The 16,335-nt window shown below is 41.6% G+C and overlaps 2 protein-coding genes across 4 annotated transcripts in view; both read left to right on the forward strand.

Moving 5' to 3' along the window:
- The window catches only part of snx12 (sorting nexin 12), a 160,692-nt gene that overhangs the window by 14,035 nt on the left and 130,322 nt on the right, over positions 1 to 16,335 (forward strand). The window lies entirely within an intron of this gene.
- Positions 393 to 15,086, forward strand: slc7a3a (solute carrier family 7 member 3a). 3 transcript variants are annotated; one of them, XM_062432810.1, is made up of 13 exons: positions 393 to 460; positions 5,090 to 5,201; positions 8,737 to 9,365; positions 9,487 to 9,648; positions 10,072 to 10,255; positions 10,357 to 10,472; positions 10,929 to 11,151; positions 11,238 to 11,377; positions 11,732 to 11,834; positions 12,104 to 12,333; positions 12,441 to 12,607; positions 14,327 to 14,435; positions 14,537 to 15,086. In XM_062432810.1, the coding sequence occupies exons 3-13, from the start codon at positions 8,999 to 9,001 to the stop codon at positions 14,686 to 14,688; spliced, it is 1,953 nt and encodes a 650-aa protein (XP_062288794.1). In that variant the 5' UTR covers positions 393 to 460; positions 5,090 to 5,201; positions 8,737 to 8,998; the 3' UTR covers positions 14,689 to 15,086. The 3 variants fall into 3 exon arrangements, with proteins under 3 accessions (XP_062288794.1, XP_062288792.1, XP_062288793.1); XM_062432808.1 differs by lacking the exon at positions 5,090 to 5,201 and having other exon boundaries at positions 417 to 460; XM_062432809.1 differs by lacking the exons at positions 393 to 460; positions 5,090 to 5,201 and having other exon boundaries at positions 8,625 to 9,365.

Below are 16,335 nucleotides of genomic sequence, written 5' to 3' on the forward strand. Positions count from 1 at the left end.
CAAAGCTGCAGCGGATGCATTGTTGCTATACATGAGACAGGGCCTATATATAACCTTCAGAGGAGGAGGAGGAGGAGGAGGGGGGGTGGCGCTGTTTCCATATAAGGACATACCTACTACGAGAACCCATGCGTGCACAGATGCCACACTTTCTATCTCTTTAAACGATTTCTTGCCATTTTATTTTATTTTATTTTATTGGTTAAAACTCTCTTAAATATCGATTATCGTGTTTTAAACTTATCAGAAACGTGAAGGACTCTCTTTCGTCGTTACTTTCCATTCATGAATGGAAAAGCTCCACCTCCCAGTAGCACATGCGTCATTTATGTTTGTACACATCCCGCCCGCCCCGCCCCTCCCCGGCGAATCAAAACCGCAAAGAAGCACACCGAGCGGGGTATTTCATCAGCGACCGCGGCTACACCACATCTATCCTTTTATCAACAAGACATTGAAGGTAATGTCCATTTTGTATTTCAGCGATACCATACTAACACTTTAGCGACATGTCTCTTTTAAAAAAAAACTCTTCCGATATAACATTTACTTCTTGTCGTGAAGAGGTGGACTGATGCAATCCTCAGTTGTATTGGCGCACTCGTGTTTGAAGGAGCCTAACGTGACATTATGTTTGTTTTATTGGTTTAAAGTATACGAATACAACTGTAACGTTTCCATTTGTGCAATATTTAGGGTTTAGTGACGGTGATGACGCTCAGTAAGGTGGCTTTATTTGGTAATTTGAGCGGGGGGGGGAAACAGCTGGTGTAACTTAGAAAATAAATAACGTGCTCGGAATACTTAAAAAAGAAAACGAAAAACGGAGTTATGGCAAATGTTTCAAATAATCCTGTCATTTTTAGGAAAACACACGATTGAAGTTTTTTTTCCACGTTTGGGGTGTCCCGTCTTTCCATTCATTGTTTTGGTCGGAGCGCACCCCGCTAAGTAGTAGGGTGTGGGGATGATTGTAATGGTGCTTTCAATGACCGCACACAAGCGCAGAATTTCCAAGATTTTCGCATAATAATCCCTAAATTAAAAAAAATAACTTGTCTGTTACGATCATTTTATTGAATAAATGAAACGACACATAACTGATTTGTAACTTTAAAAAACGTGGCGTGACGAAAATGAAAAAACAGTAACTTTAAAAAAAAAAAAAAGAAAGAGAGAGATAACTAATTTTCCATACATCAATTAGCATTGTAATATTCAACGGTTATACTCGTATAACATATATTGATGAAGTTACCAAGACATATTAATTAATCGTGTGTGCACACAAGTAAAACACCCAAAATACTGCAGTCCAAATCAATTTCTGCTGCTTTCTCTCACTTCATTTCCCAGTGTGAAACTGGGAATTACGATGTTTCCGAAAGCAACACTAGCGTTAGCACCACGCGAGAGCCGCCTGAGCCACGTAGCTAGCTTGGTGTCTTAGTCACTGACACATTGATTATCATCCAGATGGACAACTGAACATCGCCCATTATTGGTAAGTCCGGCTATTTTAATTGTCGAGTGAAAAAAAAAAATCACATTTACATGAGCCTCGATTCCCAAAAAAACCGCGAGTGCTATCATCCAAATGTGAGCCGTCCTTCCGGGTTAATGTTCACCACCACCATGCGTGTGTTGTTGCATCAGCCGGTTGACAGAGAGACACCCCATAATTATGAAAAAATGTTGTGACATTACTAAGATGATGCTAATGAAAACAAAAAAGTAGAGAGTTGTAGATTAGCCTGTGTAACTAGTTGCTGCACAAACCTGCTCAGCAGTGGTCAGGTGGTTGTAGATGGGTGGAGTAGAGAGGTTGTTGGATTAGGCAGGTAGACACACGCCACGTTTCTTTCCTAAATGTTGGCTGAGCATTATAATAAAAATAATAACACTAACGCTGTAAATGAGAGGCTAAACTTGTCAGGTGTTGTCAAGGGATGAAGTCCTCATTTCTAGAGCTGTGCATGAGGCTTGTCATCGCTGCAATTATATTTCTTTATTAATGATTAGTTACAGTACAATTACAGTATTTTTAATAAACTTGAAACATGCTGCACGAAGCTCAGATGATTTACTGGTGTGCTCTGAGAAAAAATATACAGACAGTACTCAGCTGCCAGTTGCTAGGTTAGAAAAAATAATGCAATCTAATACAACAGCCCTGCAATAAATCCCACCGTCATGACAGCTATATTGCTCAGTTTTAAGAGGTGTTGATTCAACTTAGTTTTGGAGGCGATTAATGTGTGGTGCTGCATTTCTAATACATCACCTCTGCAATAAATAACACCTTCATGCAATATTGCGTCCACCTATTAAAATCACATTTCAGTTTCAACCAAAAATGAAAGTTATACAGTCTCAAAATTGCATTGGACAGTAGTATTAGTTTGAACTAGATGTACATAGTAAACTGGCAGCTGCTCAGAGCTCATTTGTTGATATGCTGGGAGCTTACAGTACTGCACTTGTAACCTAAATTGCGCAATCCCTCCTTTACTGATAAGTTCACCAGAAATAAAATGAACTAGGATTATTTTATATGTGTTTCATAGCATGCACTACATAGAAAGAACTCTTTTTTTTTTTTCATTTGTGCTGTCAGTGATTCAGGCGAATGAAACATTTCTGCATCAGCTGCCGTCTAGTCAAGATTTTGCCCTTAAAAGTAAACTGTTTGATGTGTTTGAGGAGGTCCGTTGCACTGCATTTGCTAGATCCCCTTAAGTATTCCCAGTCCTTATTACTGAGTGGGATTGCTGACCGCTTGTGCTTAATCATGTCAAATAAATTATTTCAAGTGTGATGGCCAAAAACGGAGGAGTTGTGTGCAACTGTGTCATAACAGGAAGGGTGTGCATTGCACCACACCTTAGGTGTGCCTGCGTCTGATATGTTCTTGGTACATTTTTGCAGTCATCAAGTCAATATGTTGACATATTTGGTTAAATGATAGTGTATATTATGGTGAGAGTTTTTTTTATTGCTATAAGTGTTTACAAATATGTGTCTCATATGGCAGCACAGTATCTTATCATAGTTGGTAGGGAGAGTTTTTCTGCAGGCATCCTTTCTGACTGGTGCTACAGTACTGACCTTATCTCAGCATGCACAGGTGTCCAGCGGACTGCTTATCCATTCTCATAATGCATACATTTGACTTCTGTTCTTGGCGTGGCGGCTAACATTAATAGCGTTGGCATTGGTTATGGGAGAGTGAGCAGATCCTCAGTTTGTCACATTCCATTTCACAGCAAGAGCAGCTTTTGGCAGGAGCGATGGTGTCCGGCCAGGTGACTTAAAGGGTCGTTCGGTTCAGTCTCAGTGGTCGGTCCGCCCCGCACATACACACACACACACGTTAACAAATGTATACAGCCTTTATACTACGCCACAGTAGCACCTTACACACACAAACATATATCCCTGGCTTAAAAGACACACTGTTCTATTACTTCAAACACCTGGAAAGCCATTGTGTGGGTGGGGGCGTGTGTGTATTTGTGTGTGTGTGTGTATTTGTGTTTGTGTGTTTGTGTGTGCGTGTTATGCCTGAAGAAGGGTTTACTTACTCCGTACAGTCGTGCATGATAGAGTGTACCTTCCAGGGTTATGCAAGGTCACATTTACTCTTCTCAGTTGCAAGGTACTGAACATGTTGTTCCCTTTAATCAGCCTCTGGCCTAAACAAATGATATTTCAGATGTTTTTACAAGATACAGTATCACCGGGGATAGATGGATACAAGATCTTCAGTAAATCTAATCTTTAAAACTTCTTGACAAGAAGAAACAATAACTATGAAAAGACTGGGTGTGGGCAAATTTACATATTTTGTAACATCAGCATTATTTCTATATAGAGGAAAGTACTGAGTATGTGTTCTGTGTTAAAATTCCTGCGATGTGGCCGGTCAAATCACCCCCTTTTATTTTTAGTTCCTGCTATTAAAATAAAAGCAGCCGAGAATAAAAAGCAGCAGATTTTTTATTTTTTTTTAACTCACTTTTTTTGTGACAGAATATTTCAGAATCATGTTTTTGCTTGTGTACCTTTTTTAACTTGAGCTGTTTTTTCGCTGGTCTTCTTATATAACCAGAGACTTGTGTTATATCCTTGTTGTTGTTAATGACAACAGTAGCAATCAAAACAAAGCCATGCGTTGTTCGTATGGATTCAAAGAGGAGCAGCAAGAAGGTATAATGAGGTTAGCAGGTTTGTTACTTCTCCAAATAATCCTCTTACAGTTCATGGCAGCAGTTGCAGCAATGTTAAGTCAAGTAACAGGACCATTTATCCCTGAAGCCAGTTGTAACCGGAGCACTGTTGGCCCGAGTCTTGATGGGTCATACTGTACTCCTCATACATAACAACCTGTTTTAGTATGTTCCACTTTCAAAAACTTGGAACATAGTCTAATTGAGATCTGATGAAAATAAGCCAAAGCAAACCACTTCCTAGAGAAAGTCATTTGTGTTTAACAGGAATAGAAAAAAACGTCCGCAGTTAGCGCACCTGTCTTGTCATGTGTGTGTGTGTTACGTAGTGGAGCTTGAAGACGGCACATTTGTGAGCCACACCTCCCGTTCAACCTGGCATAAATCTGCCCCACTTTGCACAAATTTGCACCCTCGTGAAAAGCACAAGGAAAAGATTAGCAACTAGTGTGACGTAACAGAAGGCATCAGCGGAGGTTAAGGTGGCTCTAGCATCTTAACGAGACCACCCTTTAATAAAGGTCCTGGAAAAATCAGGTCTGCGTTTTTCTTTGTAATCTTGAAGGTGGGAACTGTGTCAGTATTTAGTCTGCAGTCATGAAAGAGACGCTTTTCTTTGAAAGGCTAATCCAAGAACACTTCCCAACAACTGGGTTTTCTCGTTGGATTCATCGACCGTTAAAAAATGAAATGGTCCCAAAGTTAAAGCTATCTGGGCGTTTTTTTTAATAGGTTTACAGTTTCAATTCAGAGCTTTTGTTGTACTTAGTGAATATAGTGAACCCCCCGAGGAGATCACAGCCAGCCGGGCACAGTAGTTTGGTAATAAATGTTTATTGACACAACATTGACACCCTCAGATCTCAGTTCCTGGTGTGTGAATGGAAAATGCTACTGGAATGTCGCACCAAGTGGGGAGCGGCAGCGTATCCAACCATGTTACCAGTTTCCCATCAGTCTTCAGAAGGCTAAGTGTTTATTATTGTGGTTGTATGTTGCTCTCCATGTTGTTTTTATGTCATTGTTTGACAGTGTTTGTCTTTTTTTTTTTTGTTCCTCTCTCAACACTCACAACTGTACTAGGCAGGATATTTGCCTTTTGAGATAGTAAGACTAAGAAGTGCTTTGATAAAGTAGGTTATATTGTTTTAATGGTTTTTAATAGAATATTGTCATTGTATTCAAACCTTGTGATTGTTTATATCCTGTGTGTTATGAAAGAAAACAGACTAAATTTAGGCTATAACATAATCTACAGCAGAGAAAGACTTCAACATACTCTGTGATCCAAAACAATGTCCGTCCACTTTATGTTTTGCATATGAGCCACATGTGGTGGTCTTTGATTATTCTTTCTTTTTTTAATAATCTTTTAAGTGATTTTTTTTTTTTCTCTGGCACTCTTCTGCTGTCAGGTGCATCCGCCATAATATCCTCCTGTTCCCCTTTTCGTCTCTTACAGCTCATTTAAACAAAGATTTGACTCTGAAAGGGGGAAAAAAAAGGAGTATTGTTGCTTTTACCACCCTTTTCTACCCTCATATTCAGTTTTACACATTTAATGGTTCGTGAAAGGGGATTTTTCTTTCCCCCTGCAGCTTTACCAACCTCTGATCCACACAGACAGTCAGTCACCCCTCGCACGTCCACACAGTCACTGGTCTATGCAGCCGTGTAGTGTTTCACTTCTTCTCTTTGCTACCTGACCTGTGAGGTGACTGATAGGCCTGAAACGTTTGTCTGCCTTCTCAGCAGCTTCATCAAGGACTCAGGTGTCACTGCATTAATGGCGTTGTCTTTGACGTTGCTCCGCCCCTCCTCAAAATCACAACTTTAAACCTCTCGTTGGAAAAATTGCAAAGTTGTGTGTGGATGTCTTTAAATCTGCCTGCTGATTCTTGGGTTGCACGCTTAGAAGTTAACAATTGTCATGCTCCATTTTCCCACACTGTTAATGGTTAGTCATGACAATGGTTGTATCTGTAGTAATCATAAAAATGGTGTAGTATTTACAGATAAGATTAAAGCATGGCCTGGCTTTGAGTTGCATGTGCTAACCTGTCATTTTAGTGTTGCAACAGAGAAACGTGTACGATAAAGATTGTTAACGTCCTTGTGCTGTTTTACTGAACTGAAATCACTCGCTACAATAAGAGACACTGTGAAACATGAAGTAAGATAACAGGCGGTGCACTGAGTTGTTTTCACCCAGACAAATGCTGGATTGTTGCTGACAGACTTTTCACACTCACTCATTCACACACACACACACACACACACACACACGCTTGATGTGTGAAGCTTTGGTTTCGGTGCTGCTCTGTGGCTTATCACGGATGTCTGAAAGTCAGGAAGTCGAATTTCTTTCTCTTTCTTTATTTTTGACACTTTGAGCAGTTCATAATTGTGTGCAGCATGACAGTCTTTGGGCTTCATGTCTTCCGCTTCCTGTCGAAATACAGACATATTTACTTTTTACAGTATATATGACAAATAGATTTACTATCAAAATAATACTGTTCTATAAATAGGGTTCAACAGTAATCTGCCTATTCTTAAACTTTTCATCAGTAAATATTGTCTTACGGTAAATAAAGAAGCATAAAATCTTCTGTATTTTCATGATATTCTTATCCATGCAGCTGCCTGATAGAACATGTCGCTTCAAAGTATTGGTTTTGGCATGAACCAACAGGCCTAACCTGCCATGTGCTCTCTCTCCATAACTTACAGCTTGGAATGGCAAGTTTAATATCATCGGGCCTATTGCTTCGAATGACTTGGAATGAATGTTTCAGGCCAACATTTTTCTATGGGGTGTGTTTTCATCCTTCTAGCGTGTGTTGTACACCTCAGAAGACACCAAATAAGGTCAACCTGTGGCATAGAGCAGCAGTGGTTTGACACATACTCGTGTCATTGCCCTCAGTTTTTTTACGTGGTGTTCGATTAATGGTTTATATATTATTATTGTAGGTCACACCTGTCTGTCTGTCTGTGTGTGTGTGTGTGCGTGTGTGTGTCTGTGTGTGTGTGTGTGTGTGTGTGATGACCCATCTGACTGCCTCAACAAACAGCCACTGTATCTGTTTTTGTCAGATATGCTGTGCAAAGTGTCCTTGGCCTGTTATGAACTGATCTTTGTGTATGTGTGTGTGTGCATATGTGTGTGTGTTTCGCAGAAATCAGTCTTAACATTGTCATACAGGCTTTCCTGAAATTGACAAGCCCATCACTGCTGACGTAAAATGTGTTGCAGGTGTCCTTGAGTAAGGTTTTGGATAAAGTCTTTTTTTTTTTTTCAAATGATCAATAATGAACGGGATGATAATCAGTGTAACTACATACTGCCAAATTATTTCTTTGTGTAAGAAACTGCAGGTTATTTTAGTTTTAAAGGATTTTGTTAAAGCTGGTTTCTAGAAATGGAAAAATGCACCTTTATACAGTATAGTTATGGCAAAACTTGGCTTTCAAAAACCTTACAATATACATCAAAGTCATCAAAGAACTAAAGTGTTTTAGCAGGTTATCTGACATTCTGACACTTGTAGTTTTTATACAGAGTAGAGGGCAGTTTTTGCACATGCAGTGTATTTATCTATACATCAGCCTCCTCCCAGGGCACCTGGTTCACTTTATCGAGCTGCTGGTTCACGCTGTCCTCTTCTCTCCTTGTTGATATTAGTTTGCAGAATTATATCGTCCCCTCGCAGCCTCTGGCTTTCCCAGGCTTCTCCCTGTCAGTCTCTGTCTGCTGAAAAAACAAAACACAAGTACTAGAGTGCGCTCTTTCTCAGTAAGGGAGTGGTGAAGAATTGGACAAGGTGTTCCTTTTTGTTTTTATATAGGCGTGTGATATGTCAGGTTTATTTGTCAAGGCAAAATTAAGATTAGATTTGAGCCTTGTAGGGCAGCGTTGGGTTTTCTTTTGTCTTCAGGAGGTCTCTCTGTGCCCTACTGTGTCTTATGATGTTACTACCCTGAAAGAGGTTGAGGTATGAATTCCTGGAAGTTGCGTAACTGATATCTGAACGAGCTCATGTGTAGTGAAATGTGTCTTAAGTGTCTCTCCAAACCTGCTGACTGACTTAGTATCTCTTTCTAGTGAAGTGAAGAATAATACTGTAGGAATGTTTCCAACGTCTCTGATGTTACCCGTGCCCACCTGAAATACATCTACCACCCGTTGAGACATTGCACACGATACTAAACTATACAAGCAACCTATAAAGTTTGCAAAATTAATTGTATTGCCCAGTGTGGCTCAGTTGGGTGAGAAGATATTGTTGTACTCGGGTTACGTGCATTTTTGTATAATCCACCCCCCCCCCCCCAAACTAACTGCAGTTTAAGCACCATTTCTGGAGTATATTCACTGTTGGAAAGAATGGATGCTATAATCAACTACACAGTGCCAAACAGAGCCATGAGAAGTGTGAGCTTTGGCAGTGATTGAATAGTACCTTGTTTTGAGCTCTTGTTTTTGTGTTGTGTTTCCTCACAGGTCCTAATCCGCTGCTGTAAAACACTGTGACCACAGACCCGCTGCTTCCCGTTCTCTGTCTGCTTGAGTGACTGTTGCCTAAGTGAAACACACCTACGCTGAGGGACCAATAATAAACAAGCCTTCCCCATCTGCCCAAAGTTCTTCTACGCTGTCCAGTCACACGTGTTCTGCTTAAGCTGTGTCAATCACACACACACCCACACTAGAAGGATTTAAAACTCATAGCCCGGTTCAGCGCCCACACATAGTCACAGCAAATATGGCCAGCAAGCTGTCCAACTTCGGAAAGACCCTGCTGCGTCGCCGGGCATTAGACTTCTCTGCTGAAGAGACTCGATTCGCCCGCTGCCTCTCCACCCTGGACCTCATCGCTTTGGGGGTGGGCTCCACACTCGGTGCTGGCGTCTACGTCCTCGCTGGCGAGGTCGCCCGAGAGAAGGCAGGACCCGCTATTGTCCTCTGTTTCCTCATCGCCGCGCTGTCCTCCATGTTGGCCGGCCTGTGCTACGCAGAATTCGGCGCCCGGGTGCCCAAGACGGGCTCTGCGTACCTGTACAGCTACGTGACAGTCGGAGAGATCTGGGCCTTCATCACGGGATGGAATCTCATCCTCTCCTATGTGATAGGTGAGTTTCATTTTTAACGACACCTAAATAACAAGTCAGAATGTCGGAAACAATACAAAGTACGAGTCATTTATTTTCTCTACATTGTTAATTTATCTCCATTTTTATATTCTTTCTTTAGGTACGGCCAGCGTAGCCAGGGCGTGGAGCTCAACCTTTGACAGCCTGGTCGAACAGAAGATCTCTGGCTTCTTTAAAGCCTCCATGGCAATGAAGGTGCCAGGGAAAGTGCTGGCAGAGTACCCCGACCTGTTCGCCCTCATCCTCGTCCTGCTGCTCACCGGTGAGTTAATGGTTCTCAACCTGGGGTCAGGAATCCTTTGACAGATAACATATAGTTGATACACAACTTGCGTTACTTAGATTTTCCCTAATATTCGCTTTTTTAATGAAACCAATAACATGCTGAAAAGGCAACATAAAGAATGATATCTTAGGTTTTTTTTAAAGTAAGCCATCAGTAGCCCTTGTTAGCATTACATTAAACCTTGCATAACAGGCGTAATTGATGCCATTAATATTACAGCTGGTGTAGGATGGCATGTCAGTAGCAGTGTGAAGGAAAGAAATAATGATCGGTGTCGCTGACTGATGCCATGTTGGAAGTGATGAAGTACGAACATGTCCACCCACGTAGCAAGACATGCTGTTATTGGTGCTGAAATATGAATTCTCTCCTCTCTCTTCCTGTACTTTCTGCCGTCAGGACTTCTGGCCTTTGGCGTGAGCGAGTCAGCGCTGGTGAATAAGATCTTCACGGGCATTAACCTGGTCGTCCTGGGCTTTGTTATCATCTCTGGCTTCGTGAAGGGGGATTCGGCCAACTGGAACCTCAAAGAGGAAGACTACAGCAGCTACATAAACCAGACCAACGGCAGCAAGGCTTACAAGTCAGTATTGGAATCATAGTTTTACTGTTTCGTGTGTGTTGAATAGTTATTCTTGACATTTGTTTAACCAAACTGTGTGACTCTCTTCTTCTGCTGCTCAGTGTTGAGAAGGAATTTGGTGTTGGTGGTTTTTCTCCATTTGGCCTGACTGGAGTCCTGTCTGGTGCTGCTACCTGCTTCTACGCCTTTGTGGGCTTTGACTGCATCGCTACAACAAGTGAGTTTATTTACCTGGAAGAACCTGAAGGACCAAATGGCTAAATAAACAGCTGACGGACTATAGACTGCATAGGGATTCCTCTTGTGTTCTATTCATTTATTTATTATCTTTCTTGAGGGATTTGAAGTTGCTAACATGAATACAGCTCATTATTAAGAGGTTTATTTATTTACTGCATGTTAGTGGAACTTTTCCTTGACATGGGAATTGCTCTTGTTGACTCAGCACCCTTTATGGTCATGTGCACAAATGTTTGGACAACGTGCACAAGAGTAGAAACTGCTTATGATAATAAGGTTTGACTCCACGTTACATAAGAAGACGTTGCACCTGTTTTCCGTATGTTTGATGGCCATGTTATGCAACTTTGAGTGACATGCGAATCTTGTTCAGGTCCTGTAAAGACTTTGTCTCCATTCTTTGACATTTATTGTTTTCATTGATGTCCTCCAGGCGAAGAAGCGAAGAATCCCATGCGTTCTATACCTGTCGGCATCGTTGCCTCCCTGCTGATCTGCTTCTTTGCCTACTTTGGTGTGTCTGCTGCTCTGACCATGATGATGCCATACTACCAGCTCAACGTCCAGAGTCCTCTGCCTGAGGCCTTCAGCTATGTGGGCTGGGCTCCTGCTAGATACATCGTGGCTGTGGGCTCTCTCTGTGCTCTGTCAACCAGGTAAGAGAAGAAAAACCTAAACTTGTTTCCTTTTATATAACACTGTTTGGAGTATAATGCTAACTACGGTACTGATCTTCTCTCAGCCTCCTGGGCTCTATGTTTCCCATGCCCCGCGTTATCTACGCCATGGCGGAGGACGGTCTGCTGTTCCGTGGTCTTTCCAAGATGAACACTCGCACCAAGACTCCTCTCCTGGCTACCATCGCTTCTGGCATCGTTGCAGGTAAGCTTACCGAAACCGGTCGCGTTCTTGTTTATTCTCGATGCTTTTTTTTCATGTCCTCGCCTTGGGCCACCAGGCTGCGTTTGCTGTGTGTCAATCCCATGCTGTAAAATCTGTCAAGAAATAATTTGTCAGGGTCATCACTCTGACTCTTGCCTCAGCTCTGTCTTGCAGGCTGTCAGGTTGAGATCAATATCACTTTACACTTAACAAAAGTCTGCAAAGACAAATAAGATGGGTTTTTTTTGTCCATGCTTACATCGAGGCCAGTTAAAACTATTAAAGTATTTCTTTGCTCCTCTTTCTAAGAGAGTTACAGTTGAATAACTAGATGAAATCTGGTTTCACTTGCAGCTCTGATGGCCTTCCTGTTCGACCTGGCAGCTCTGGTTGACCTCATGTCCATTGGAACTCTGTTGGCATATTCATTAGTGGCCATTTGTGTTCTTATCCTCAGGTAAGCACCTTTTTAATTATTTAACAATACAGTCATAAAGTCTCTCTTATCATTTGTTAATTACTCTGTAGCAGCTGCTGTATCCATAAATCCAGTGAGAAAGTATAATTATATCTATCTAACTATTATAATATGTATACAGCTAAAGTACAAAGGTCAAAGTTGTAATCTCATTCTCATAAAACTAAACTTTTTGAACTTGAAACAAGTTTTACTGTAAGCATTTTTCTTCTTTCTTTACTCATTCTGAAACCTTCCTTCCTGCACAGGTACCAGCCAGGCAGCCTGTCTTCGTCCAGCCAGACAGAGAAGCTGGTGGAGCTGGTGGAAGGGGAGAAGGTGGCCGTAAGCGGAGGAGACAGCGGCGATGAATACGGGATGGAGACAGAGGAGAGGCCGCTCCGAGAGACCTTCAATTTCAAACTGCTGTTCTGCCCAAGTGGAAAGACCCCAACAAAGACGTCTGGGAACATTGTCTACGCCATCACTGCTATTATTTGTAAGTGTTCCCAAATGTGTGTTTCTAAAGCAGAAGTAACACAAAAATAACCTTAACCTTGCTGCAACCAGTTTAACTAATGTTCTCTCCTCTTCCTCTCTCCGCAGCTGTTCTTATGATTGTACTGTGCGTCATAATGGCCAACAATCTGTCAGGGCTTCTGTCTGGGAGTGCAGCCGTGGTGGTGCCCTGCATCATTTTGTCTCTGCTCTGTTGTGTCTGCGTCATCATCATCTGGAGGCAGCCTGAGAGCAAAGAGGCTCTCACCTTCAAGGTAGCTATCAAACCCTGAGAACACCAGCCTTTGTGTTGCAGACTTTTTTGTTTTTATCCCTCAAGTGCTTTGTTTTAGAAGGCCGTGTTGGCAGCTAAGGTGCTAAAATACCTTCTTAGTGTACAATGGGCCAGATGCTAGAACCACTCGTACGCACACTTCCGTTCTTAAACCGTGCGTACGAGTGATTTAAGAGGATTTGCCGCATTTACCAATGTTTTCGTATTTTGGATTTTCTCTTAGGTACAAACAAAATTTACGAGTGTTACATAGACCTGGAGTAGCTGTCACGCACAACCAACCTGCAGTCCTCCAAAGCAATAACACATGACTGTTACTGTCTAATGGCAGTGTGCTAACGGGGGGGGGTGTGGGGGGTGTGACATCATATACTAGATAAACAAGATATGATAATCACTTAAAGGACACATAACACCTCCACAAGACCAAACAACACTGTATGATACGATACGGTAGCTCTATACTCTACAGAATGATGTAACCTACTGTAGTTTATCAACACAAGAGACACAGCGAGGTCGAGCTGTTGAACTGTTACCCTCATCTCCGACTTCTTCTGCCGGCTTGCCCTGCGTTGCATCCCAGGTGTTAGCAGGTCTGTGCTAATGACAGCAGTCCGGCAGCACGTGTAACATCAGAGCAGTTGAGCTTCAGAGTCAACTGACTGCCACTTAACAGAGAAATGAATAATGTCGATCCGCAGGCTGAGCGTATATTATACTGTCAGTATTTTAGAGACCCCTGAGTAATGGGTGTGAACTACAGGGGATGTAGGCAATGAGCAAGTGTATAGCCTACTATGTCCCGTTCATTAAATTGCACTTCTGAATCCATAATCATGATGAAATTACTCTGTTTGTAAAATTATTAGGCTATTTAGTATAAAGAAGTAGGCTATTTAACAATTTAGGTAGATATATCAGTCATTTAAATTGACAATTGAAACTATGATATAATGCAAGCTTACAATATAAATATTAGCGGCTTGTCCACAGCTACTTTTCCACAATATAAACTGACTATTTATTAATAACTGTTATTCATTTAATTGAAATATTGCTTATCTAAGTAATAGTTTAACTCCCTGGCTGATGACATCCCCTGGCATAATTCATGCTCAGTCATTTTTGTTTTTATTTCTGTGATGCTGCATGCAACAGCTGAGACAGCGTTCACAGCACGGGTCATTTTTCCTCATTCTTTGTCTTTCTCAGGACCTTATATTCCACTTACACACTAAATAATAATCTGTGTTTCTGTTGATCTATTTCTGAGAGCGGGACCTCAGTCTGAGAGCTCGTAAAGTTCTTATTCTTCTTAGTCTTTAGTGCCATTTTCATGAATGGAGCTTCTCCACAACCTGCCGGTCGTCTGACCATATTTTGTATTTTGGGGGCGTCATTCATGTTAATTTACTATTCTCGGGAACGCGCGTTCATTTAGAACAGGTGGGATTCATCATGTTTACGAAGGTCATTTACGATGATACGAGTGTTGACGTGGCTCACTCGTAAATTCCACCTCACGAAAAAAGTACGACAGATTTAAGAAGAAAAATACCAACATATTCTTGCATCTGGCCCAATGTCACTTATACACATGTTGTTCCCTCTTTCTTTCACTGTGTCCCACCCAATTTTTGAATATAGTTATGCTGACTTGTTTCTGCTCTTCTCTCCATGTTTCTGTTCTCTCAAGGTCCCTCTGCTCCCATGGTTGCCCCTGTTCAGTGTTTTCGTCAACATCTACCTCATGATGCAGCTGGACCTGGGTACATGGTTGCGCTTCGCTGTCTGGATGGTTATCGGTACGTTTGAACATTTCTGATTCTGTTTCTCTTCATTTCTAACGGCAAACATTCCCCTCACTGTTTTGTAACATCCTGTTGCTTCTCTCCTGCCCCTCCAGGTTTCGCCATCTACTTCTGCTATGGTATTAGGAACAGCAGTGAAGGTGCCAACAGGTTATCCACTCGCAAATACGAGCCTGCGCTGCAGCCCAAGAGCCCGATCTACAAAGGCGCTCCCGATGACAGTGACATGGAAGCAGGCAGGCCCTGATACAGACTGAAGTAGTCCTGGGGAGTGTTACAGAGCATCTACACTCATTCTGGCAGACAAATGCTGCAGTGTAGGCGGACTGGAACGCAGCCCTGGGCTTAAAGGGAGGAGAGGCAAGAAAACGCCACACACATCTTACCTCTGAGTTGGAAGCTGATTAACTTGATTGCTAGACACTGTGACAGAGCCACATTCTGGCCCATGTGTCTGTTTTAATCTGTTTGTACTTAGCCTTAGCCTCCTGGAGATATTTACCTGCCTATAACACATGCTTTAAATGGACCTAACTAACACAGAGAACTGTGGTTCTGACATCTGTAATCTGACGCCATTTACTGGGAGAATGTTACACATTAGCTGTTTTCTTCTTTTCTTCTTTTCTGTTATTAGTATAAGAGGTGAATATGAACCACAATATGCATCACTAAAAAAGTGATGGCTCGAACCGCCAAGTTTACGATCGTCAAGACACTTGGATCGGTGAGCTAGACCATCAGTTATCTGACGCCGTTTACTGGAAGAATGTTACACATTAGCTGTTGTCGACTTTTCTTCCTCTCCATTATTAGCGCTAAAAGTGAGTATGAACTATGATGTGCATCATTTAAAAACGATGGCTTGAACCAGCGGGTTTACTTCAAGTCACAAACCCCTGGATCAGCGAGCTAGACTTCAAACTGTAAAACAAACCATTTTTTTTTTTAAATAGTTGAAAGCCATCAAACAACTTGACAGTTGAAGATAATCAGTTGCCTCTTTTTGAGTTGCTTTCAAAAGGGTTAACATGTCTAGTTTATTGGTTCTTGTTTGTTGCACCAGCCTGTTTGTGTCTGCTGTGTGTGTGTGTAAACAGGGTAGCACTGAAGCTGTGGGGCTTACAGTCTCAGTCCAGGCCTCAGTGCAGGTAAATCAAGAGCACATGGTTGATGTCACCTACTGTGTTTGAGGCTGAAGAACAAGCTTCGTAGATGGAATGGTTTTTTTAATACACTAATCCCCTTGTGCCCCCCCCCCCCCCCCCCCACCCCACCCCACTCCCAGAGAGCAGCCGTACAGTATGAGTACATATTTAAAATGGTATGAAATTAGTTTCTTATCATAAATAACCTCCAGCATATACACTGTGTTGAAATGGTATTTTGCAAGCATTTTGTGGCCTTTTGTTTCACACGAAAAAAAAACCAAAAGTGTTTTTTTACTTCAGAGCTGCTTATTCTGTTATTGACGCTTACAGATTAAATGTTTTTCAGAAAGTTCTTTAGAAACAGACAAACCACAAAAATGTCATCTAAATGTTTTGCCAGCCAAATGGTGCAAAAAAAATGTCTCTTGACCTACTAAGGGCCTCGTAGCTCCAAAATTGAAACAAAAACATAGCATATGTAGAAAGATATGAGATTTCATTCTCTCTGGTATTTATTGAAGTGTTATTCTAAGCAGATCCAAAACTGACTTGCATTTACTCTAAAGCTGCAACAATGATATAAAATTATTTTTAAAGCAAAAACATGAAAACTGAGGATTACAAGCTTCTTTTTTTTTTGTCGATTGAATATCTTTAGATTTTGGATTGTCAATGAGATAAAACATCTAAAGACGTCACCATGAACTGTAAGAAATTAGAACGGACATTTGTCACTATTTTTG

Source organism: Scomber scombrus, chromosome 14, assembly GCF_963691925.1.
Source record: "Scomber scombrus chromosome 14, fScoSco1.1, whole genome shotgun sequence".
In the NCBI taxonomy this organism is placed as follows: Eukaryota; Metazoa; Chordata; class Actinopteri; order Scombriformes; family Scombridae; genus Scomber; species Scomber scombrus.

What these genes read in the sequence shown, in the direction of transcription:
- slc7a3a (XM_062432810.1), top strand. Translation starts at nt 8,999, where the DNA reads ATGGCCAGCAAGCTGTCCAACTTCGGAAAGACCCTGCTGCGTCGCCGG. An exon ending in TGACTGCATCGCTACAACAA is followed by an intron (nt 10,473 to 10,928) that starts GTGAGTTTATTT and finishes GATGTCCTCCAG; the next exon opens with GCGAAGAAGCGAAGAATCCC. An exon ending in CGCTTCTGGCATCGTTGCAG is followed by an intron (nt 11,378 to 11,731) that starts GTAAGCTTACCG and finishes TTTCACTTGCAG; the next exon opens with CTCTGATGGCCTTCCTGTTC.